This window comes from Hemitrygon akajei, chromosome 2 (genome assembly GCF_048418815.1).
Source record: "Hemitrygon akajei chromosome 2, sHemAka1.3, whole genome shotgun sequence".
NCBI classification, from domain to species: Eukaryota; Metazoa; Chordata; class Chondrichthyes; order Myliobatiformes; family Dasyatidae; genus Hemitrygon; species Hemitrygon akajei.
Genome location: NC_133125.1, coordinates 13,229,926 through 13,256,830, shown reverse-complemented (window position 1 = coordinate 13,256,830; position 26,905 = coordinate 13,229,926). Strand labels below are relative to the sequence as shown.

Below are 26,905 nucleotides of genomic sequence, written 5' to 3'. Positions count from 1 at the left end.
TGTTAATTATGACCCTTCAGAGGGGACTGCAACCTATTGTGAACTGACAGAAATAGTTGCTTCCCTTTCCACAGAAAGCTCCCAACCTGCTGAGTGCTTCCAGCGGTTCAGTTTTTAGTTAGGCTCATCAACTCCCAGCTGTAGAAGGTTGTAAACTCTACCTCCCTCAACTGGAGTCGTTAGTCTCCCCAACATCGAGGGCATCTTCAAAAGACCATGCCTCAAAAAAAGTGGCATCCATCACGAAGGACCCCCTCTACCCAGGACTACCATCAGGTCTCACTGGCACCCAAGAGAGGAGGTACAGGAGCCTAAAGCCACACACTCAACATCTTAGCAACAACACTTTTTTTATATATACACATAAGTATATATTTCTTATAATTCCCATAGATTTAATTCCCTTTCCCTGGGCCCGAAAGGATTTAACAGTTGTTACAAGTCATTTATTATCACTCTAGTTGCTAATCCATGCCTTTCCAATGTAGTTTTCCAATCCACCATGACCAACCTTCCTCTTAGTCTCTGGCTGCTAAGCATCTTGGGGAGTACGAATGTAACCTTCTATCCTTACAATTAAACTTTTTAATAAAACTTTGCTTGTTTCAGAGGAGTAGATCTTGTTAAAGTTGTTTCCTCAACCAACTTATCTCGAAAGGCATCTTGTGTACATTCCAGGAATTTAGTCGCTGCACTGTTTGAGTATGTCTCGGTTTCCCTAGCAACAAGCAGGCTAAAGTCTCCTCTGGAGGGTCACAATGAAAGCAGAAAAAAGTTTAGAAGAAAGAAAAATTAGAGTGATTAGCTTTATTTGTCACAGGGGCATCAAAACAGAGAGAAACGTGTTATTATGTCAACCACCAACACAGACTGAGGAAGTGCTGGGGGCAGTCCATAAGTATCATCATGTTTCCAACATAGTATACCCTCAAGCTACTAACCCTAACCCACACGCCTTTGGAATTTAATACAGAACAAAAGAACAGGCCCTTCAGCCCACAATGTCATGCAAACCAATTAAATTAGTAATCAAATGGGCTAACTAAACTCATCTCTTCTGCCTATACAATGCCCATATCCTTCCATTTTCCTCACATTCATTGGGCTATCTGAATGCCTCTTAAAAGTCTCCAATATTTCTCCCTCTACTACTACCCCAGGCATACACCACTCTGTAAACACCTTGCCCCTCACATCTCCTTTGAATTTACCCCCCCCCCCCCCCGATCTTAAGTGTATGACCTCTGGTATTAGACATTTCAACCCTTGGAAACAGATACTGTCTGTCTACTCTATTTATGCCTCACATAATCTTATAAACATCTATCAGATCTCCCCACAGCTGCTGCAGAAAAAAACCAAGTTTGTCCAACTTCTTGTTAAAGGACAGGCCCTCTACTACAGGCAGCATCCTGGTAAACCTCTTCTGCATCCTCGCCAAAGCCTCAACATCCTTCCTACAATAAGGTGACCTGAGCTGTATGCAATTCTCCAGATATGGCCTAACTAGAGCTTTATAAATCTGCAACATAACTTTGACTTTTGATCGCAGTGGTTCAACTAATAAAGGCAAGCACGCCATATGCCTTCATAACCACCCTACCAATCTGTAGCTGCTTTCAGGGAGTTATGAAGTTGGACCCCAAGATCCCACTGCTCATTAGCACTGTTGAGGATCTTAACCTTAATAGTGCACTGTCTCTTTGCACTTGACCTACGGAAGTGCAACGTTTTTACAATTGGTCGGGTAAAATGCCATCTGACATTTCTCTGCCCATATCTGCAACTGATCTACTGTATACTCCATTACATTCTACGCTATCCACAACATCACCGATCTTCATATCATCTGCAAACATACTAACCCACCCACCTACGGTACATTTATATCCAGTCCATTTATATACATCACAAACAACACAGGTTCCAGTACAGATCCACCACTAATTACAGACCTCCATCTAGAAAAGGTCTCTTCAACCACCACTCGCTCTTCTATGGGCAACCCAGTTCTGAAGTCAAACGGCCAATTCACCATGGATCCCATGCATCTTAATCTTCTGAATGAACCTCCCATGAGGGGCCTTGTCAAACACCTTACAAAAATCCATATAGACAACATCCACAGCTCTACCTTCATCAATCACCCTCATCACAAAAACTCTTATCAAGTTAGTAAAACACAACTTGCCCTGCACAAAGCCATGCTGGCTCTTCCTAATTGGGCCAGGTTTTACAAATGCTCATAAATCTTATCCCTATGAATTCTCTCCAGTAATTTGCCTATCACTGATGTGAGACCAGCCAGTCCAGAGCTTCCAGGATTACCTCTGGTTCCCTTCTTTAAAAATGGAACGACATTAGCTACACTCCAATCCTCTGGGACCTCACCTGTGGCTGGAGAGGACATGAAGATATTGTTCATGGCCCCAGCAATCTCTTCCCTTGCCTACCTCAATAACCCAGGGTACATTCCAACTTATCCGCCTTAATGCTCTTTAACAGACCCAATGCAACCTCCTCCTTTACCTTGAAGCATATCAATATACTCAGCACTGATCTCCCGATCCTCCACATCCTTCTCCTTGGCGAATAATGATGTAAAGTTCTCAGCCTGACTCACATCCCCCACATCCAGCACATGTTCTCCCCTTTATCCTTGAGTGGTCCTGGCCTCTCCCTAATTATCCTCTTGCTCTTGATGTATGTATAGAATGCTTTGGGATTCTCTTCAATCCCACTTGCCAAGGAATTTTCATGGCCCCTCCTGGCTTTCCCAATTCCTTTCTTGAGTTCTTTTCTAGCTTCTTAATAATTGTCAAGGGCTCTATTTGATTCTAGCCTCCTAATCTTTACATACTTTTCCTTTTTCTTCTGGACTAAGTTCATCATGTTTGTCAATATCCAAGGTTCTCTTACTTTACTATCCCTGTCCTTCCTGCTGACTGGAACGTGCCTGTCCTGCACTCTGTGCAGTTGTTCTTTAAACACCCTCCACATGTCAGATATGGACTTGTCCAAAAACAGCTGTTCCCAATTAACTCTCCCCAGTTTCTGCCTCATCCTCTTGTATCTTATCCTGGCCCAATTTAATACTCTCCTGCAGAGTCCAGACTTATCTATAGCTATCTTAAAACTTCAGGAATTGTAGTCACTGTTCACCCATTTGAAGGTCAGTGATCTGGCCAGGCTCAATACCCAACACCAGGTCCAGTACAGTCCCTCCTCTTGTGGGACTATCTACATATTGAATTAAGAAACACTCCTGGATGTGTCTAACAAATTCTGCCCCATCTTGCACTCAGCAGGTACCCATGACAATAACCCTATTGTTTTAACACCTTTCCTTAATCTGCCTGGATATCTGTTCCTCAGTGTCCTAGAAGTAATTGGGACATCTGTAATACAATTACGTCAGTGACTGCACCTTTCCTACTTATTAGCTCTACCCATATAGATTCAGTAGGCAAGCCCTCCATTATGTGCTCTCCGAGTGCAGCTGTGATATTGTCCCTGATTAGTTGTGTAACTCCCCCACCTCTTCTACCTCCCTCTATCTTTTCTAAAACATCGAAACCTTGAGAAATTAAGCACCCACTCCTGTCTCTCTCTCTAAACTAATACTCTGTATTGGCCACAACATCATCGTTCCATGTACTGATCTATGCTCCAAGGTTATCACCTTTACCCAAAATAAAACACACACACTTCAAGCTATCCATCCCATTGTATCTATTACTTTGCTCCTGCCTTTTTTCACTGGCCCTGTCCTCTACCTTCCTCTCCATCCCTCCACTTTCTGACCTGGTCCTCTGGTTCACATCCTCCTGCCAAATTAGTTTTAACCCTCTCACGTAGCACTGGAGAACCTTCCAGCCAGGATATTGGTTCCCCTCCAGTTAGTAGCAACTTGTCCCTCTTGTACAGGTCACAATGAAACAAAGAAATTACACTGCACTTTCAAGAGCCTTTCGTTTGCTAGTGACTTAAAGAATTGCAGCCTAGATATCTAAAAAATCACGACATACCGTTTGTGAGTGATGATAAACCTGATTCTGATATGGGTCTCTATTGTGGACTGAGAGTGGGAAGGGGGCAAGAAGAGGAGAAATGTGGTTGGGAGAAGGGGGAGGGGAGGGAGCAGGAAGCACCAGAGAGACATTCTGTAAAGATCAATAAACCACGTGTTTGGTATCAAATGACCCTGCCAGGTGTCTCGGGCTGCTTACCACAGCCTTTGCGTGGCGCTCCTTTGCTGCTACCTGTCCCACACCCCTCCTGTGGTGCTCCATCCTCGCCACTCCCAACATCCTTTGCCCTCGACAGATTTACAAACTCACTCTCCACTCCACGTTGACAAAAACAGTACTGCACAAAAGCATCAGGCACCACGTATATATGCCAAAAAGTTTTGCACAGTACTGTATGTCATGAAATTTGGTGTTTTGCAACAGCAAACATTGCAATACAGTACATCATAATAAAGAAACCACAAATAATAAGTAAATATTTTAAAATGTAATTAAATAAGTATTACAAAAAGAGGAAAAATAGTGAGGTGATGTTCATGGATTCATTGCCCATTCAGAAATTTAATGGTGGAGGGGGAGAAGAAGCTGTTCTTGAATCATTGAGTGTGTGTCTTCAGGCTCCTGTTCTACCCCCTTGATGGTAATAATGAGAAAACATGTTCTGGCAGATGGGGGTTCTTAATGTTGGATGCCATCTTTTTGAGGCATCCCCTTTTTACAGGTGTCCTGGATGCAGGGGAGGCCGGCACCCATGATGGATCTGACTGAATTTACCGCTTTCTGCAGCTTTTTCTGATCCTTAGGTGTGGTCTCTCCATACCAGACTGTGATTCAACCGGCCAGAAATCTCTCTACAGTACATCTGCAGAAATTTGTCAAGAGTCTCTGGTGGCATTCCAAATCTCCGCAAATTGCTCATGGACGAGGCTACCGTCGTGCCTTCTTTGTAATCGCACCAATGGTTTGGTCCCAGAGTACATATTCAGAGATGTTGACACCCAGGAACTTGAAACTGCTCACCTGGTTAAAAACCCTTTGTCAGACTGGGAGGGAGACAAAGAGGCATCACTGAAGGGGTAAAACCAATGGACAAGCCGTAAACATCTTACCGTGCAGCAGACATACAGAAACATCACCGCATGAAGATTTCCCTCCAAGTAAACCATACTAACTTGGCAAGGTAATTAGGGAAATAGAACAGCTGGCTAAGGAACATTGGAACAACAACCTCACTCTCAACACAGGTAAGATCGAGGAACGGGATTTCAGGAAGGGAAGTTGGGAGAACGTACGGTCATCGAGGGAGTCAGCAGCGGAAAGGGTGAGCACCTTTAAGTTCCTGGGCGTCAGCATCTTGGAGTATCTATCCTGGGCCCAAAGGCACTTATGCAAAATCACTAACAAGGCAAACCGGCAGCTCTACTTCTTTAGGAGTTTGAGGAGATTTGAATCATTAGCAAAGCCTCCTGCAAATTTCTGTACAAGTATGCTGGGGAGTATTCCGATGGACTGCATCACTTCCTGGTATGGAGGCTTCAATGCAGAGGACAGCAAGCAACTCAGCCAGCATAAGCCTTTCCACCATTGAGAACATTTCCATGAGGCAGCGTCTCACAACAGCAGCATCCACCATGAAGGACCCTCACCATTTGGGACATGCCCTCTTCTCTAGTACTACCATCAGGAGCCGGAAGACCCACACTCGATAATTCAGGAACAGCTTCTTCCCCTCCACATCAGCTTTCTGAATGGCCCACGTTAGTCTTCTTTTGGCGCCACTGATTCTTTAATTTATGGTAATTTTATATTTTTGCACTGTACAGCTGCTACAGAACAACAAGTTTCTTATTGCACATGTCAGTGATCGTAAAACTGATTCCCATGCTGAGCTGCAATTCAAAGCCGTGGCTTTCCTCCCCTTCTCAAGGGCAATTAGAAACTGGGCAAAAACTTTGACCTACTCTAGGCATCAAAAGTCAATTTTGAAAAAGGATTTCTAATCCATACAGCAAAATGGATAAGCCAGCTTACCACATAAATACACGGCAGAATATTAGTACTCTACAATTATCAGGCTACTGAAGCACTCACCACAATTCTGAACTGATTCCACAACCTATGGATTCGCTTAGAAGGATTCTACAACTCATGTTGTCAGTATTTTTTATTTGTCTTCTCTTCCACATTGGTTGTTTGCTAGTCTCTCTTCTATTTTTTTGCAAATTTTATTGTATGTATTTTCTTGCAAATGCCTGCTAGAAAATGAATCTCAAGGTAGCATATTTTAATTCTATTTTTATTTCAAGATACAGTTCGGAACAGGCCCTACCAGCTGAACAAGCTGCACTGCCTGGCAACCCACCTACTTGACATTAGCCTACTCACAGGGCAATTTGCAATGACCAATTAACCCCCTAACCAGTACACCTTTAGAACGTGGAAGAAAACCAGAGCACCCAGAGGAAATCCATGCAGTTTATAAGGAGGACGTATAAACTCCTTAAAGATGGCGCCAGAATTGAACTCTGAACTTCGGAACGCCCTGAACTACAATAATGTCACTTTAACCGCTATGTTACCATGGTAACACACGCATACTTTGATAATATATTTACGTTGCAATTTTTTTTTAACATCTTTATTCCAGCTTTCCCTGCACAATCAGATATGAATTTGCTAAGCTCGCTGACTATCTAACTTAAAAGTTGTTTTTAATTCAGGAACCCGGCCTGAACGAGACCAAACCCAACTCTATTTAATGAAAAACTAACAAAGGCTGGAACCAACTGACCGATTCAAAAAGGGAGTTAACGCAGCAGCTAATCTCACTGATAGCAAAGAGCCAATCAACTACAGGTCAGACGGCTGTCGGATAGAAAGAAACTACAGAACAGCTGGTGTATGGCACTTGCACAGATACCAGCAGAAACATCACTGTCCAAAAAACACAACCTTGAAGTGCTTTCCTTAAATAGTGTTACTTTAGCAAATATTTAGAATGGCATGGGGGTTCCTTTATGTTACTGTCGGTATAAAAGTGAACCACCACAGATCAAACTTGCAGCACCGAAAGACAACTTGCAAAAGGAAATGTTATTTGTTTTGCATTAATTTTTTTTTTATCATGATACCCAAGATCTCCACTCAGTGGCCACTTTATTAGGTACACCTGATGGTTAATGCAAATATCTAATCAGCCAATCACATGGCAGCAATTCAATGCATAAAAGCATCTGGATGTGGCCAAGAGGTTCAGCTGCTGTTCAGACCAAACGTCAGAATGGGGAAGAAATGGGATCTAAGTGACTTTGACCCTGCATTGAATGTTGGTGCCAAACAGGGTGGTTTGAGTATCTCAGAAACTGCTGATCTCCTGGGGTTTTCACAAACAGTCTCCAGACAATGGTGTGGAAAAACAGAAAGCACCCAGAGAGTGGCAGATCTGTGGGCAAATAAGACGCCCTGTTAATGTGAGAGGACAGTGAAGAATGGCCAGAATGGCTCAAGCTGACAGGAAGGCAACAGTAACTTAAGCAACCATGCGTTGCAACAGTGACGTGCAGGACAGCATCTCTGGACATGCGACACCTCGAACGTTGAAGTGGGTGGACTACATACCAGGTTCCACTCCTGTACCTAACAAAGTGGCCACAGAGTGTATGAGGTAACTTTGTTAATTCTGCGTCAACAATGCTTGCTTTGTCGTGCCAGTTGTACCTGGAAGAGTGAGGATTTCATTCAGTATTGTCCAGCCGCACACCCCCTCATGCAATTCCTCCAAGTTACTGCTACTTTTCTCCTTCTCTGTTAATGTGTCTGTGCTTTGACAAACTCCAGTCTTCCCTACTTCTGAACCAGAAGCTTACAGTGATCAGTGCTTTGACCTGAAATGTTGAAAATTTCTCTCACTCAAGACCAAGGAACTGATTGGAAGCTTCAGGAGAGGGAAACCTGAGGTCTATGAGCCAGTAATCAGAGGTGGAGAAGGTCAGTAACTTTAAATTCCTGGATGCTACTATCTCAGAGGACCTGTCCTAGACCCATCATGTAAATATAATAGCGAAGAAAGCACGACAGTGCCTCTCCTTCCTCAGGATTCTGCAGAGATTCAGTATGTCATCAAAACCCTTCCCAAATTTCAACAGCAGTGTGCTGGTAAGTGTGCTGACAGGCTGCATTACAGCCGGTACAGAACACCAATGCCTTGGAATGGAAAATCCTACCAAAAGGTAGCGGATTTGGCCCAGTACATCACGGGCAAAACCCGCCCAACCATTGAGCACATCCACATGAAACGTTGCAATAGAAAAGAAACATCGATTATCGGGGAGCCTCACCATTCAGGCCAGGCTCTTTCCTCCCTGCTGACGTCGGGTAGAAGGTACAGAAGTCTCAGGACTCGCAATGACAAGTTGAAGAACAGTTTCTACCCCTCAACCATCAGGCTCTTGAACAAAAGGGGATAACTTCACTCATTCTCTTTCTGGTGTTCCCATAACCAATAATGTCACTTTAAGGACTCCTCATCTTGTTATTTCATGCTCTTGTTATATATTGCTATTTATTTATATTTGCATTTGCACAGTTTATGTTCATTGATCCTGTTTGTAGTTACTGTTCTATAGATTTGCTGAGTGTCTGCAGGAAAAAGTATCCCAGGATTGTGCTTGGTGACATATATGTAGTCTGATAATAAATTTTACTTTGAACTTTAAATGTTGAATGACATGCTAACCTAGCCCTGGGATATTAGAGATAACTTGGATCAATAAGTCACTGAGAAACTATTTTATCTTAATGCAAGTCCAAGGATGTACTGGGGGCAGCCCTCAAGTGTCCATAAAACTGTAAAACTTAAGAGCAGAAATAGGCCATTTATCCCATTGCATCTACTGCACCATTCTGTCATGGCTAATTTATTATCCCTCTCAACCCCATTCTACTTTGACACCCTGGCTGATCAACCTCCATTTAAATATACCAAATGACTTGGCCTCTACAGCCGCCTGTGGCAATGAGTTCCAGAGATTCACCACCCTCTGGGTAAAAATAATCCCTCCTCATATCCGTTCTAAAGGGACATCCTTCTATTCTGAGGCTGTGCCCTCTGGCCCTAGACTCCAGTATGATAGGAAAAATCCTCAGAGACATCAAACACTGCTCACGTGTTAACCCTTTCATTCCCATGTAGCCAAGCTTCCAGCGTCAACATAGCATGCAATCAACCCATTAACCCTAACCCGAACATCTTTGGAACACGGGAGGAAACCCATGCAATCACAGGGAGAACACACATTACAGGCAGCAGTGGTATTGAACCCCATTCACCGCTGCTGTGATAGCATAATACTTCTCTTTTGTGACTGCTGCTCATTTCTAGCGATCTATTTTCTAAAAATGAGCCAGGCCTTGCTGCTCTCTGATTCTTTGATCTTGTGATCACCCAGACTCACACACCCAGCTTCTGACTTCATTCACCCTCTCTCACACACCCACTTTCCCCCTCACCTGGTCTCACTATTACCCATCAACCTATACTCCTTCCTGTCCACACCCCCTCCCCACAACTTCTTGTTCTGACATCTGCCCACTTCATTTCCAGCACTGATGAAGGATCTCGGCCCGAAATGTTAACTGTTTATTCCCCTTCGTGTCTGACCTGCTGAGTTCCTCCAGCATTTTGTGTGTTGCTTTGCGAAGATACTTTGAGCTGGTAGTGGAACTGTTATTGAAATGAAATCAGTTTCAAGAAAATTCAAAGTTCAAAGTAAAATTTATCATCAGAGTACATACATGTCACCACATACAACCCTGAGATGCATTTTCCTGCGGGCATACTTAGCAAATCTATAGAACATTGGAAATATAAGAATCTGCTCCTCCAGGTGGGTTAAAAGTACCATGGAACAATGCGAATCACTCTTATTTATTCTCAGAATAATTTACCTCATAACTAATTGAGATGCAAGTAAAGAACCTGAGAAAACATTATGGCAGGAAGCCAAGCTAGTAACTCTGCCAGAAGAGTCTCATGCTCAAATCTGACCCAAAGTAATTTGCTGCTATCACACTTGTACATTTAAGACCACTGCCATAGCAGAATTAGGCCATTCAGCCCATCGAGACTGCTCCACCATTCTCCCTGTTGTCTTTGATGCTCTAACCAATCAAGAACCTATCAACCTCCACTTTAAATCTACTCAATTAGTTGGCCTCCACAGGTATCTGTGGTGATTAATTCCACAGATTCAGAACTTTCTCCTCATCTGTTCTAAAGGGATGTCCTAACATTCTAAGGCTGTTCCTCTGGTCCTAGATTACCCCACTCTCAGAAACATACACTCTTTCTCGGCCTTTCAATGAGATTCCCCCCATCTAAACTCTAGACAGTACAGGCCCGGAACCAGCAAACAGTGCAGTACTCAGAGCACAGTGCAAAAGTTGTAGGCTCATAGATATGTAGGTAGGGTGTTTAAGAGTTTTGCACAGCACTGTAATATTATGTATTTCACTGTACTGCTGTCACAGAAAAAAACAAATTTCATGACCTACGTGAATGATGATAAACCTGATTCTGATATGGACCTCTATTGTGAACGGAGTGGGAAGGGGACAGGGAGAGGGGAATCATGGTTGGGAAAAGGGGAAGGGAGCAGAAAGCACTGGAGAGACATTCCATAATTACCAATTAACCAGTTGTTTGGAATCAAACGGCATTGCCTGGTGTCTCACAGTTGGTTGTGTCTGCACCCGCGCCCCTGGCACTCCTCCTCTGCCACCTGTCCCACATCCCTCCCACAGCGCTCCACCCTCACCGTTCCCAGCATCCCTTGCTCCCACCAGATTCACAACCTCTCCGCACCGTGCTAACCAAGTATTGAGCTAAAGTCTTAGACACCTAGCTATATGCATGCGTGCCAAAGACTTTTGCACAGCACCAGACATTAACCCTTTCATTCCCAGAATCCATTTAGTTCCTTCATTAAACAAATCGGTGTTTTGCTTTGGCATTTCTGCAAAATAACAAAAATCAGCAGCTGCCACAGAAACCCTGAGAACAAATGAGATTCTACAACTACTCCAGCTATGCTATTGAGACTGTTCCCAAACACAGCAAATCAATTCCATTGCATTTTGTACCAGATCCCTCAATTCGGAGACGATGCATTATTAAAGCACTGAGGAAATGAAGTAGTCTGAAAATGGCTCTCGCCACAACAAATTGCTACGAAAAAGACTTTGTTGCAGAGAATAAGCATTTCTTCATTTTCATTAAAAGGAATATTTTCACTCCATGTACCTGCTGTACCTAACAAAATGGCTACTGTGTGTATGTTCATGGTCTTCTGCTACTGTAGATGGGTAGTACGTTCAGAGATGTTCTTCTGCATACCACTGTTGTAACGTGTGGTTAGTAGAGTTTCTATCAGCTTCCTGTCAACTTGAAGCAGACTGACCATTCTCCTCTGATCTCTCTCATTAACAAGGCATTTTCAACCACAGAACCTCTACTCATTCTCTAAACTTTAGAGATTGCTCTATGTGAAAATCCCAGGAGATCAACAGTTTCTGTAATACTCAAACTACCCTGTCTGGCACCGACAATCATTCCATAGTGAAAATAACTTAGATCACATTTCTTCCCCATTCTGATGTTTGGTCTGAACATCAACTGGACCTTTTGACCGTGTCTGCATGCTTTTATGCATCGAGTTGCTGCCACGTGATTGGCTGATTAGATAATTGCATCAACAATCAGGTGCACCTAATAAGTGGCCACTGAGTATGTCATTATGCATCCTCAGTTATTAAGTGACTCTAGTCTTCACAATCCTATTCTTAATGAACCAGAGTAAGGCTTTCATCTGCTGTAGAGTTTGAGTCCCAATTTAAAACTGGGGCTACCTAGGGGTGTACCATAGTCAGCACAGCTTCAACGGGCCGAAGAGCCGTGTCCATGCTGTAATTTAAAGGTGAGCTACGAGTAAAACATACCTGTGCTCCGACCCACGAAGAAATGGGTAATTCATCAACGCGTTCTTCAGCACCTGTTGACAAAGACGGGTGCAGACTTCAGCGAACAACCAAATACTCTAACAAATAGCAAGTTCAGTTAGCTTAATGCTGTGGCTGTTTGATGTTGATTCCCACCAATGAAAGCATTTTCCAGTCAGAATAAGACGCCAATGACTCAAACACAAGAGGTTCTGCAGATGCTGGAAATCCAGAATGACACACACAAAGTGCTGAGTTCCTCCAAAGACCTGACACACCCAGACTGGCAAATTTTCCAGCTCATAGAATATTGTTAATTCAATACCAACAGTATCAACTTACTTTTCATTCACATTTTAAAAGGATATCATACATTATTAAATCATAAAACACTGCAATACAGCTCAGTACAGGCCCTGCGACTTCCAATGTTGTGTCAATCATTGAACCTACTCTACCCTTCCCTTCCATGTGGCGAATTTGTTCATTTGGGCTCTGTCAGCATTTAGTTGGGATGGTCACTTTCCCTGGTATGGGCATGCACACGAGGGTGGTTGGGGGCGGAGGAGGGGACATTGGGTAAGAAAATGGTGGCTTAGTGTACTAAACTTGGACAGAGAAAGTGAAGTTGTTAAGATGAAAGAAAATCTTGCTTTTGTTGTTTGAATGTTATCACCACCTAACCCTCCATTTTTCCATCATCCATGTGCCTGTCTAAGTGGTTCTTAAATGTTCCTAAAGCACCTGTATGTTACCACTTCTGGCAGCACATTCCATACACCCACCACTCTGTAAAACACCTACCTTTAACACCCCCCCCCCCCCGCCCCACACTTCCCTCCAGTCAACTTCAAATTATGTCCTCTTGTATTAACTATTTCCACCCTGGAGAAAAGGTCTCTGGCTGTCCGCTTGATCTATGCTTCTTATTATCACTACCAATCTTCTTAGTAGAACAAAGAAATGTTCTCAAATGCAGGAAGCTATTTTTTTATATATATATATAAAGACCAGACCCTCTCTATATAAATTTCTACAGATGTATTGTGGAGAGCATTCTAACTGTCTGGTGCAGAGAGAGGGGGGTGGGGGTGGGGGAGCTACTGCACAGGATCAAAATAAGCTGCCAAAAGTTTTAAACTCAGTCAGCTCCATCATGGGTACTAACCTCCACAGTATCCAGGACGTCCTCAAGGCGCAGTGCCTCAAAAAGGCAGCGTCTATCATAAAGGACCCCCCCATCACCCAGGGCATACTTCGTTCTCATTGCTACAATCAGGAAGGAGGTACAGACGCCCGAAGGCACAAACTCAACGATTTTATATATGTTTATATCATTGAGTGTGTACCTTCAAAGAGTTTATTTAATATATATACACACACACGTATTTTTCTATTATGTATTTCATTGTATTGTTGCTGCAAAGACAACAAACTTCACGACATATGCCGGCGATATTAAACCCGATTCTGAAATAAAAAGCACCACAGTTTCGTTGAATTCTTAACCCCACACCCAAGTTATTTCGCTCATGGTCTTATTACTCTGAAGGTTAAATTTTCTTCACAGCTGACCAGAAAGTGAGAACAAACAGCACCTTCCAGCAGGTTGAACTCAAGATTCTTGCAGTCAACACAAAAAACATGGGCAAACTTCTCAGGATTGTGTGCAGTTTTGGGTCACCGAATTACAGGAAGGATATTAATAAGGTTGAAAGAGTGCAGAGAAGGTTTACAAGGATGTTGCCAGGACTTGAGAAACTGAGCTACAGAGAAAGGTTGAATAGGTTAGGACTTCATTCCCTGGAGCGTAGAAGAATGAGGGGAGATTTGATAGAGGTATATAAAATTATGATGGGTATAGATAGAGTGAATGCAAGCAGGCTTTTTTTCCACTGAGGCTAGGGGAAAAAAAATCCCAGAGGACATGGGTTAAGGGTGAAAAGGGAAAAGTTTAAAGGGAACACTAGGGGGGTTTCTTCACACAGAGTGGTTGGAGTGTGGAATGAGCTGCCAGATGAAGTGGTGAATGCAGGCTCACTTTTAACATTTAAGAAAAACTTGGACAGGTATATGGATGAGAGGGGTTTGGAGGGATATGGCCCAGGTGCTGGTCAGTGGGACTAGGCAGAAAAATGGTTCGGCACAGCCAAGAAGGGCCAAAAGGCCTGTTTCTGTGCTGTAATGTTCTATGGTTCTATGGATGTAACAGCTGCGATCACTTTTAAGAACAAAATCAGAGTTTATTTCTCCTGTGTACATGGAAAATACAGTGAAAGGCATCAGTTATTAACATTATAGGTACTAAACATTTTTAAATGTGGCATAGTTGGGCACTGTAGTAGAACGTTAGTGTAATGTTTTAGAATGCCAGCTGTAAGATTGGGGCTTGGTTCCTGCCATTGTCCATTAGGAGTCTGTACGTTCTCCCCATTACCGCGTGGGTTTCCTCTAGGTGCCCTAGTTTCCTCCCACATTTCAAAGATATACAGGTCAGGGTTAGTAAGCTGTGGACCTGAAGCATGGTGACACCCACATCCAGCACAGCCCTTGCTGATTTGATGCAAACAATGCATTTCACTACTTGTTTCTACGTACATGTTCAAACAAAGCCAATCCTTAAAATCTTTTTCAAATGCAACATTCCTACCAAAGAAAACTGCTATAGATGCGTCATCTCCGGTCTTCCATTAGGAACACCGATAAATGTAGCCAGCAAGATCAATCAGTATAATCCTGGAAACCTCAATGATGGAATGTCCGTCCATAAAACAAAGTGAACTCCACTCTACAGTACAGTGTAGAAAGCAATTAGGTCATTCAAATCCCAACTATTTCTCCTGATGTTTAAAATGCTGTACATCTGTAAGTGATTTTCTGTGTCTCCACAGCTCTCTTAAAAATATAAAAGATGACAGAGGGGGAAAGGGGGAGGGGGAGAAAAGACACACACACACACTCTCTCACACACACACTCTCTCACACACACACACACACACACAGAGTCTCGGAATGCCCAAGAGCAGGCACACAGGCTGAAGTGGTAACAAAACTAGACGCTGGAAGGTAATGCAGGCCATTGCATTTAGAATAACAATGTTTGTGATACCATTTCAGATATTCTTTTCTTGTTTGTCTATTATTATAACGAAGACAACCAGATTCCCAAAGTTCAAAATACCATTCAGGGCAGCAGCAAGGACTGATAGCGGGGAAGCAAAAAAAAATAAATGTTTATATAATCCTCCTGCTAGTCTCATTTTCCAAATAACACCCCCACCCTTTCTCCATCCCAGATGTGTTCTATAAGATTTCAGATCTATCTGTTACCCTCTGAGCCCCCCACCCCTCTGGAATAGAGAACCAAAGGAGTGAGGATTTTTAAAAAAACTAGGGAAGCGTACAATGGCATGATAGAGTAGCGGTTAGTGTTATGCATTGCAGCGCCAGTGACCCCTGGTTCAATTCCTGCTGGTGGCTGTAAGCAGTTTGAATGCTCTCCTTGTGAACACGTGGGTTTCCTCAGGGTGCTCTGGTCTCACGCTCCAAAGGCAAGTGGGTGAGGGTTAGCAAGTTGCGGGCACGTTATGTTGCTGCCAGAAGCATGGAAAGCCCAGAACACCCTTGGACTGTGTTGGTCATTGATGCAAAACAATGCATTTCACTGTTTCAATGTACGTGTGAAAAATGAAGCTAATTTTTATAATTCAAAATAAACTTTAAAGAAGTATATTTGTATAACCTTCTGCCAATCTCATTTCCCAAGTAACTACCCCACCCTTTCTCCAACAAGACTTTAGCAGTTGGATCTACCCAGATTGTACTGGTACTCTCTGAATAGAGTGCGGAAAAAAAGCAGGAAAGCAGCACAGCAGCCAAAATTAAATCAACAGGATCTCAGTGGATGGTCACGAGAATGATTGGCTTACATCCTCTTGCATCAGCCCAACCTATGCCTTCCACAGCTGAGTTCAGTTGCCTCTTAACTGTGCGAGACTGCACCACAGTGTGTTACTGGAGAGAGGTAACGAGGCAGTGAGAACAGTCTGCCCAAACCTGGCCCACTTCCAAAGAATCAGCAGGAGTTTAATCCACAGGTTGGTCACTCTGCCTGTCACTGGAGAATCCTAAACAGACAAATTTGAGTGATTCTGATGAAGAGTCTGGGCCCAAAGTGTCACTGTTTATTCCCCTCACCATCAGGCTCATCAACTTGTGTGGATAACTTCACTCACCTCAACTCTGAACCGATCCTACAAGCTACAGACTCATTTTCAAGGCCTCTATAACTCTTGTTTGTAGTATTATTCATTTATTTTATTTGAAAAATATGTTTTCTTTTACACATTGGTCATCTGTCAGTCTTTTATGTATAGTTTGTTTAATAAGTTCTTTTGTATTTCTTTGTTGTTTCATTTCGCGCCTTGTGGCGCAATGGACAGTATTTTTACCACTTTCATAGCACTTGACTGTTTTTTTTTAAAAATGAGGCCAAGTTTCTGGTTCAACGCTCGACTCAGCAGGGATGGACAGCATGCAAGAAGCCAGTCAGATTTAAACCTGGGACATTTCGCCTCGAAGTCTGATGCTGATGTCACTACACCACTGACCGGCTATTGAATTTATTTTCCTATAAATGCCAGCAAGAAAATGAATTTCAAGGTAGTATAAGGTAACATATACATACTTTGATAATAAATTTATTTTGGCTCAGATGCTGTCCGACCTGCTGAGTTTCCTCCAGCATTTTGTGGGCGTTACTCTAGATTTCCAACATCTGCAGAATTTGAAATTTAAAAATTTGACAGATCTTTCTTTGAGGAAGTGACAAAGATTATTGGTAAGGATTGGGCAATGGATGTGGTCTACATGAACATTTGGCAAGGTTCCTCACAGTCGGCAGAAATTTAAGTCACATTTCCACTGATGTTGGGTGAGATTAGAGCTAGAGGTCATAGACTAAAGGTGAAAGGTGAAATATTTAGGGAGAATCTGACGGGAACTTCACTCAGTGGGTGTTGCCAGTGTGAAACAAGTTGTCAGCGAAAGTACTAGATGCAGGCTTGATTCCAAAACATAAGTTTGGACAAGTACACGGATGGGAGGGGTATGGAAGGCTATGGTCCAGCTTTGAGTCGATGGGACTAGCCTGAATAATAGTTAGGCACTGACTAGCTGAGCCAAAGGGCCTGTTTCTATGCTGTAATGCTAAATGTCTGTGACATGGCATCCACAGTGAGTTGGTAAATTGGATACAAAGTTAGCTTGGTTATAAGGACAGAGATGGAGGGATGTTAATCTTGCTGGAGTTCTACATGATCCACCAGGATTAGTGCTGGGATCTCATTTATAACATACTGCATATAGGTAAAAATGTAAGCAGTCCGATTAGTCTGTTTACAGATGATACAAAAATTGGTAATTGAAAGAAGGGTCTGACAGAATACAACAGGACATAGTTCGGTGTAAATTTGAGTGTTCCTCAGGATTAATCCCGAAGTTTAATCCTGACTAATGTGAGGAATTGCCTGTGGGAGGCTACTTGCAAGAGGAAAATGTACAGTAAATGACAGGACCCTTGTACAGAGGGATCTTGAGCTGCAGATTTGTACATCTACGAGTGCCAACTCAAGTGCAAAAGGTGTACAGAATACATGCATCCATTGGTCAGGTCAGGTCACTATATAAAAGTTATCAAAACACAAGCGATTCTGCAGGTGATGGAAATCCTGAGCAACACATAGAAAATTCTGGAGGAGCTCCACACGTCAACGGGCAGACTATTATTTAAATGGGGAGAGAATTCAACGTTCTGAGATGCAACGGGACTTGGGAATCCTTGTGCAGGATACCCTTAAGGTTAACCTCCAGATTGAGTCGGTGGTGAAGGCAATGTTGCCATTCATTTCTAGAGGAATGGAGTATAGGAGCAGGGATGTGATATTTAGGCTATAAGGCACTGGTAAGACCTCACTTGGAATACTGTGTGCAGTTTTGGGCTCCTTATTTAAGAAAGGATGTGCTGACGTTGGAGACGGTTCAGAGAAGATTCACTAGAATGATTCCGGGAATGAGAGGGTTAACATATGAGGAACGTTTGACCGCTCTTGGACTGTACTCCTTGGAGTTTAGAAGAATGTTAAACATTTCGAATGTTAAAACATCTCAGAGAAACATTTCGAATGTTGAAAGGCATGGACAGAGTGGATGTGGCAAAGTTGTTTCCCATGGTGGGGGAGTCTAGTACGAGAGGACATGACTTGAGGATTGCAGGGCGCCCATTCAGAACAGAGATGCAAAGAATTTTTTTCAGCCAGAGGGTGGTGAATCTGTGGAATTTGTTGCCACGGGCGGCAGTGGAGGCCAAGTCATTGGGTGTATTTAAGGCAGAGATTGATAGGTATCTGAGTAGTCAGGGCATCAAAGGTTATGGTGAGAAGGCAGGGGAGTGGGACTAAATGGGAGAATGGATCAGCTCATGATAAAATGGCGGAGCAGACTTGATGGGCCAAATGGCCGACTTCTGCTCCTTTGTCTTATGGTCTAAGTCCAGCAGCAGCTATGAAGGGAATAAACGGTCGACTGTGAATGCCTATAAAAACTAAATAATATCAAGGTAACATATGGCAACACATATGTACTTTGGGCCAAGACCCTTCATCAGGGTATACAGCAGGGGTTCTCAACCTGAGGTCCTTGCTTAATGGTATTGGTCCATGGCTTAAAAAAGGTTGGGAAGCCCTGGTGTAGAGGTGCAGATGGAAGTAGTATAATTCGGCATCATGGGTCATTCCTGTGTTGTACTTTTCAGTGGTGACCCCCATCTATTGCCCCGTGCACTAATTAGAACATGGAGTAGTATAGCACGCTACAGGCTCTTTGGCCAACGATGTTGTGCCAAACTTTTAACCTACTCTAAGGTCAATCTAACGCTTCCCTCACACATGGCCCTCCACTTTTCTAACAGCCACGTGTTCATCCAAAAGTTTCTTAAGTGTCCCCTAATGTACCTGCCCCTGCCACCACCCTGGCAATACATACCGTGCACCCACCATTAAAAGAAAATAAGACCTCTGACATCCCCCATACATCTCCCAACACCTTAAAGTTATGCTCCCTCCTATAAGCCATGTCCGCCTTGGCAGAAAGTCTCTGAATACCCTCTGTATCCATGCCTCTTTACCTTCTACACCTCTGTCAAAAGATAGAGAAAGAGAAGGAGGAGGGGCACTAGGGAGGTGATGGACAGGTTCGGAGAAAATGCGAGAAGGGAGCCAAAATGGGAAATTGAAGGAGGAAGCTGAGAGGAAAAAAATTACCAGAAGTTAAAGAAATCGATGTTCATAACAGGTTCACTTTCGCCTGTGTATGTGAGAATTTTATTACCAATTACAATGAAAGGGACAGCTTGTTGAATTCTTCACCACTTCTGAAGTAGATACACATCTTGTTAACCAATCACCAGACAATGTCACCAACTATTAGTACAACCCCTCCCCCCGGGTTCTCCCAGCTGCTGGTGCTCCATGTACAGTATTCACAACAGAAAAATACATAATTCACAAACACCTCCTGCACTCTCCACCAAATGGATTCATTGCCAACAAACCCCTGATTAGGAAGAGCAAGTAACTCCATTTTAAAAAGGGGCCCGAGAACTCTTTTCCAGCACATCACATACACTCTATAAATCTCTGAGGGTCCCTGCATGCAAACCATATTTCCACGTGGATCTTAACATCTCTTATTTTCAGCAAATGTTCCTTTTACGAAACGTGGTAAAAATAGATTCATATACCTATCTACACATATAATATCATTTAACAAAAATCAAGCCAGGGGAAAAAACTCAAGACCACGAATGTACTAAGAGAAAACTCATTTTGCCCTGGGGGGTTAAGGTTTACAAGGTCTCATCTTCATAAACATGCAATGTTGGAAAGTGATCTGAAAGACAAAAGCATTAATTTTGTGTGTGGATGCTATTCATTAACACCTCTTTAGCCATATCACATTCCACATATGAAACAGAGACCAGTGTGATCATTATTGTAAATGCTGGTCTACCTCCTGATGAGAGAAGACATGTGCAAATCCAAATCATTTTCTTCATGGCTTTCAACAATCAAGGACACTACATTTGCAACATACAGTAGCCAACCCACTAGAATGTAAAATCTCCTAAGGCATACACGGATAGATGAGTCAACTACCCATCAATCAGAACGTCAGGCAAGATAATTAACAACATTAGAAACACAACTCTTTGTATAACTGAGGAAAAAATGCGTAACTGAAAAAAGTTTCAAAAACGTTTCATAAACACAAGTTGGAACATTTTGTGTGTCTGTTGCTCTATAAACAATAGAGATTCTGCAGAAGCTGGAAATCCTGAGAGAACACACACACACACACACACACAATGCTGGAGGAACTCAGCAGGTCAGGCAGCATCTATGGAGGGGAATAAACAGTTGACAGTTTGGGCCGAAGCGCTTCATCAAGTCTTGTTTGTTCCCCCTTACAAGCGTGTGTTTTTTTTTGCAATTAATACATGAACGGACAGTACTCCCAACTCCCGGTGACAAGTTGAACAGAGATAAAACTAGGGCAGCTAGCAGTTTGCGACAGAGCACACCAGTCTATGCCCCCCCCCCCCCGGCAATGTGTGCAGGGAGAGGGAAGGGGGTGAATGTTGGAGCGGCGGAGAGAAGAGACGGCACGTACCCAGGGTCATGTACAGAAGGAGAGGGAGGCGGTGAGCAGAGCAGCCCGCACTTCCGGGGTATGTAGCAATGCGGCGGCGGGAGGGAGGCGGCTGCAACAGCAAATGTTACTCAGCGCCGCCGGTTTCAAGTCGCCCCTGCCGGGGAATTACTGGAGTCTGTGCAGGACTCCCTACAAGTGCAGCCGCCCGGCAGGGGAAACGGGCCCCGTAAACACGCCGCCGAGCCGCCTGCCCCGGCACCCCCCGGCCACGGCGCCCACCGCAGACCCGGCCCCGAGCGCAGCGGAGCGGCTGCCGGTCAGGAGGCCGCCGCTACCGGCGCTGCCCCCGCAAGCTGCGGGGCTCGCACCCTTATCTAATCCCCCACAGGGCTGTAATGGGAGACTCCAGAAATTTATTCTTGGGAAGACTGACAGCCGGGGTCAAGAAACAGCTGTTGAAATGACTGCTCCTGCCTCCCGCACCGTCTGACAGCCTGTGCCCTGCCACAACAAAGTTAGCAGCAGCTTCCCTCAGTTCACCGTGCAGAATAGAGCCCTCCTTCTCACGGAATCTCTGGACGCCACCCCGTTATTATTCTATTGCACTCTCTATTTATTTTTGCAACTAATGGTAACGTTATATCTTTGCACTGTCGTATATTCTGCAGTAAAAACAACAGAATGTAACTGGTGGGATAATAAACCTGATTCTATTCTGAGTGTTCCTTGCGCATTACCTTCATAGCTGAAGATGATTTGCGGGGGAACTCTCAAAGAGTATTTGGGAAACTTGCTTTGAGCAAGCAACATTTACATTTTTATTTGATCATTCAAAGTAGACTTTTGTTTTAACGATGTTCTTTCTTGTCAAAAAGAATTCTGCATGATTTCTGCTTCCCTTGCCAATGCAGTTTGTTTGTTGGTTCGGCCCACCATGTTGCTGCAACCAAGTTTTTCATTGATGTCCAGGAGACAATAAACTCGTTTTTCACTTCCTGGTCAGTTCAGAAGGCTCAAAATCAATGTGAAGGCATGCATTTACTATAAACTATAAAAATAGTGTAAATATAAGAATAATGTGGTCGTGTTCATGGACCATTCAGATAGAGAGGAAAAACAGTTCTCAAGCTGGCTGCGTTGAATTGTTCTCACATCTTGGCAAGTTACTTGCAAGCCAACCATCTCAACTCATCCCAACCGTCAGGCACCCAAGATACACATTTTCCATATTGTTTCCAAATCATTAAGTCTTCAGACTCCTGTAACCCCCCTCCCCCCCCCCTGAGGGTGGTAACGAGAAGAGGGCATGTTTTAGGCGGTGAGGGTACGTAGTGATGGATGCTGCCTTCTTGCAGCGCACTGCCTCTTCAAGATGACCTTGGTAGTGGTGAGGGTTGTGTGCTTGCTGGATCTGGTTCTGGCTGAGGGTACGATCCTCCGCAGTCTCTTGCAATCCTGTGCATTGGAGGCTCCGTACCACGCAGTCTTGTCACCAGATGCATCATGTGATTTTTAAATCTTGTTGCGCCAAAAAAAAATGAAGGTTTGCAATAAGGTTAAGCAAGTAAATTTGCTTAATACAAATAAATGAATTAAATTACATGGATTATGAAGGTCAGGTCACAAATCTAATTGTAAATATATATATGCGTGCACCCTAGCTATAGATACATGTGCCTAAGACTTTTGCACAGTACTGTATGTGAGTAAAGAAACCAGGGTAAAACACATTACTGCAAGTCTTCATACCGTCGTACTGCCCTGAAATCTGCACCTCTGCTGTAACTTCCCGTCCAGCCACTCAACCACGGCATTCTCTGGCACGTCTGCTATTCACTGCGGAAAACTGAGCTTATATCACAGAGCTGTAGAACATTTTAATTCCCATTCCCATTCGGTCCAATGTCTCCGCTTGTGCTGAGATGAGGCTGAGAAGCAACACTTGTTATTCAGTCTGATGGCATAAATAGTGATTTCTCCTTCTGGGAAACAAATTCCACTCCCCCTCCCACCCCTTTCTCTAGACCCCACTCTGACCTTTGACCTCTCCTCACCTACCTATCACTTCCCCCTTGGTCCCCTCCTCCTTCCCTTCCTCCCACGATCCACTGTCCTCTCCTATCAGATGCCTTCCTCTCCAGCCCTTTATCTTTCCTACCCACCTGACTTCACCTATCACCTCCTGTCTATCCTCCTTCCCCTCTCCCAGCTTTTTGTTCTGGCATCTTCTCCTTTACTCTTCAGTCCAGAAGAAGGGTCTCGGGCTGAAACGTCAACTGTTTATTCATTTCCATAGATGCTGCCTGACCTGCTGAGTTCCTCCAGCATGTTGTGTGTGTTACTATTGAACACAGAACAGTACAGCACTAGACAGGCCATTTGGCCCATGATGTTGTGTCAATCTCCTTACCAACTTAAACTGGATGTCCCCCTCCTGGGTACCATCCATATCTCTCCATTCCCTTCATATTCGTGTGTCTATCTGAAAGCCTCCTAAACTCCTCCGAGCTGCCCAATTCCACCTCTACTCCTGGTAACTCATTCCACACATCTACCACTCTCTGCAAAAAAAGTTGCCCCTTACATCACTTTTATACTCCCCCCCCCCCCACCCACCCCTCAACTTCTCCTCACTGACCATCAATTCTGGCGCACCTCAAGGATGTGTGATTAGCCCACTGCTCTACTCTCTCTACACCAATGACTGTGTGGCCAGGCACAGCTCAGACACTGTCTGTGTATCTGCCGACAACAACAGCTGTTGTCAACAGAATCTCTGATGGTGCCGAAGAGGGGTACAGGAGTGAGATGAGTTGGCTGGTTGAGTGGTGTTGCAACAACTTTGCACTCAATGTGAGAAAGACGAAAGGGACTGATTGTGGACTTCAGAAAGAGGAAGTCAGACCAACACACACCAGTCCTTAACAAAGGATCAGCAGTGGAAAGGGTGAGCAGTTCAAGGTCATGTGTCAAGATCTATCCCGGGGCCCACATATTACTGTAGTGACGAAGGAGGCATGCCAACAGCTATAGTTCATAAGGATTTGACTTCTAGCAAAAAGACAAACAAATTCCTACAGATGTATCATGGAGAGCATTTGAACTGGCTGCTTCACCATCTGGCATGGAGGGACCAATGCATTGGAGCGGGAAAAGCTGCAGAGGCTTGTGAACTCAGCCAGATCCATCGTGGACAGTGCCCTCCCCAGCGTCGAAGACATCTTCACAAGGCGATGACTCAAAAAGGCAGCAGCATCTGTCAGTGAGGACGCAGTCCACCCAGAACAAGCCCGCTTCTGAATGCTACCATCAAGGAGGAGGTACAGGAGCCTAAAGATACACACTCAACATTTTCCTCCGCCATCAGATTTTGTTAACAGTACCATGAACATTACCTCACTATTTTGTTCTCTTTTTGCACTAATTATTTATTTTTATTTATATTTGTTATTGTACCTTACAATAATTTATTCTGTATTGCATTGTACTGTTGCTGTAAAATAACAAATTTCATGGCATATGCCGATGATAGTAACCTAATTCTCATTCTAACTTTAAAGGCATGTGATCTGGTGTTTGCCATTTCTACCCAATTATGTTATCAATAATGTTATCTTTAGCTTGTTATCAATAATGATATTGTAAGCGTGATTGATTTTAAATCTAATTTCTGAGTTTGTGCTGAATGCCTTGAAATTGCTAGCTGAGTGAAGAATTCAGCAGTATTGAGAGTCCAGTATTTGATTCTGTGTCTCCAGGTCTGTACATTTCAGTTCTTCATTTGTTCTAAAAACAGTAACAGTGGGTAACGTGGCGCTGGTGATGTAGGGAGGACATGTCTCAAGAGTAGTTTCAAATAGAATTGTAAAACAAGCAGGCTAAGGTATTAAGACAGTTGAGCAAAAGTTTAGTCAAAGCCTCAGAATTTAGTGGAACAAAGAGATGAAGAAATAATGAGATGTTGAAGAGGTCAAGGGATTTGCAAGCTGAAACCTCGGTCGCCCAGAGCGGAGGAACTAAATCTGATGATGAGTGAAAGAATAAAGTGCAGAAAGATCAGAGGAAATTACCAGACCAGGGAAGAGCGAGTTCAGGGAGGGATTTCAAATGAATATAATGTAATTTCCTCCTGATCCTCCTTCCCGCTTTTTCCATTCTCCATCCTATCTCCGTTCTTTTGCCTTCTCTTCCCCTCACCTGCCCATCACCTTCCTCTGGTGTCCCTAGTCCTTCCCTGTCTTCCATAGTCCACATTCCTCTCCCATCAGATCCCTTCTTCTCCAGCCCTTTACCTTTTCCACCTATCACCTCCCAACTTCTCACTTAATTCCCCCTCCCTCCCTCACTTGGTCTCTCCTCTCACCTACCAGCTTGTACTTCTTCTCCCCCAACCTTCTCATTCAGGCATCTCTCCCCACCACCCCAACTTCCGTTCCAGTCCTGATAAAAGGTCTCAGCTTGAAAAGTCATCTTTTTATTCCCCCCCTGACCTGCTGAGTTCCTCCAGAATTTTGTGAGTGTTCCTCTGGATTTGCAGCATCAGCAGAATCTCTTGTGTGCATGTTAAAACTGAGGTTTGCCTAAGCAAGAACCAGTGCAGTGCCGTGAACTTATGGTTGGTAAAGAAGCCATATGGCATGCTTGACTTTATTTATTTGTTGAGATGAAGCATGGAATAGGGCCTTGTGCTGTCTCACAGAGTCTAGTGTAGTTCTGTGTTGTCTCATGTGGTACCATGGTCCTGGAGGAACGTTTTTTCATTTTTACAGTGTACTGTACCAGCAGTCTATGGTCGAAATGACAATAAACTTGACTTGACTTGGCTTCAAGCCACACTACCAGCAACCCCTGATTTAACCCCCTAGCCTAATCATGGGATGATTTACAATGACCAATTAACCTAACTGGTACGCTTTTATTGACCAGGGAATCAATTTCAAAAGTTAGGAAGTTACATTGCAGCTTTATAAAACTGTAGTTAGGCCACATCTGGCGTACAGCATACAATTTTGGTCACCCAATATAGGGAAGACATGAAGTCTTTGGAGAGGGTGCAGAAGAGGTTTGCCAGGATGCTGCCTGGATTAGAGGGCATGTGTTATCGTGAGAGATTGGACAAGATTGGCTTGTTTTCTCTGGAGCAGTGGAGGCCGAGGGGAGATCTGATAGAGGTTTATAAGATTATGAGAGTCAGGGACAGAGTAGATAGTCAGAATTTTTTTTCTCCCCAGGGTTGAAACGTCTTCTACCAGAGGACATGCATATAATGTGAGAAGAAGTAAGTTCAAAGGAGATGTGTGGGGGAAGTTCTTTTTACTGAAAAAAATGTCCTGCTCAGGTGGTGGTTGAGGCAGATACAACAGAGGTATTCAAGAACCTCTCAGACTCATGAATGTGCAGAAAATGGAAGGATATGTGGGCAGAAGGGATTAGTTTAGTTAGGCATTTGATTATTAATTTAATTAATTCAGTACAACAATGTGGGCTGAATGGCCGATTCCTGTACTTCTATGTTCTATGTTATTCTCAATGTTCCTGCACCATCTTGAAATGGGTAAGTAAATTTGGCTTTGGCACCCACCGACAGCTGCTCATCATTTCCTATTTGAGTGCAGGATGAATACGTACAAGGCAGATGGTAAGCTTTCAGCAATTCACTGTCGGAATTTCCTTACAGTTTCTCCGTGGCTGTGCTGTCAGTTGAACCTTGTGCTGGCTGTTTCTCATGTTACAGGATGGCCACATGCTGTAAAAGTTCAGCGAGCTCTTGTACAGCAAGATTTCACAGGAGAAACTTTAAGTGTTCACAGAGAGATAAGTTTCAGGCCGGGAGGACATACTCACGTGCATATTTTGAGCAGATTCTTACCTCATAAAGCACCATTGCGATCTGTTTGGCCAGCTGATATTTACCGCCTTCTTTTTGTCTTGTTTTCATGGTCAGAGTCATCCAGTACAGAGCCAGGTCATCAGTGCTCCTGAAAGCTGCAGAGAGCACGGACTGTCGGAGGTCACTCCAAAGACTTCAGAACCAGTCTTGTGAGGCCAGCCTTGCCCAAATCCACTTTGCCGTTCTTCATGAAGGAGTTATTTCTCTCCTGGCCATCAAAGTTCTCACTTACCGCTCAGATCCACTTCATATCGTGAAACTGAGATTTGGAGTGTCACCA

General features: G+C 43.7%; 1 protein-coding gene across 5 annotated transcripts in view; it reads right to left on the bottom strand.

Moving 5' to 3' along the window:
- atg10 (ATG10 autophagy related 10 homolog (S. cerevisiae)) overlaps positions 1-26,705 on the bottom strand; it is a 223,480-nt gene extending 196,775 nt beyond the window's left edge. For 2 of the 5 annotated variants that reach the window (XM_073067243.1, XM_073067253.1), the window contains exon 1: positions 26,605-26,705. In XM_073067243.1, coding sequence (XP_072923344.1) covers positions 26,605-26,685 — 81 coding nt within the window. In that variant the 5' untranslated portion in view covers positions 26,686-26,705. Of the gene's footprint in view, positions 1-7,649; positions 7,741-12,026; positions 12,080-20,753; positions 20,927-26,604 lie in introns of those variants that run through there. The other 3 variants (XM_073067263.1, XM_073067273.1, XM_073067280.1) reach the window with 3 other exon arrangements.
- Between the last annotated feature and the right edge of the window lie 200 nt (positions 26,706-26,905).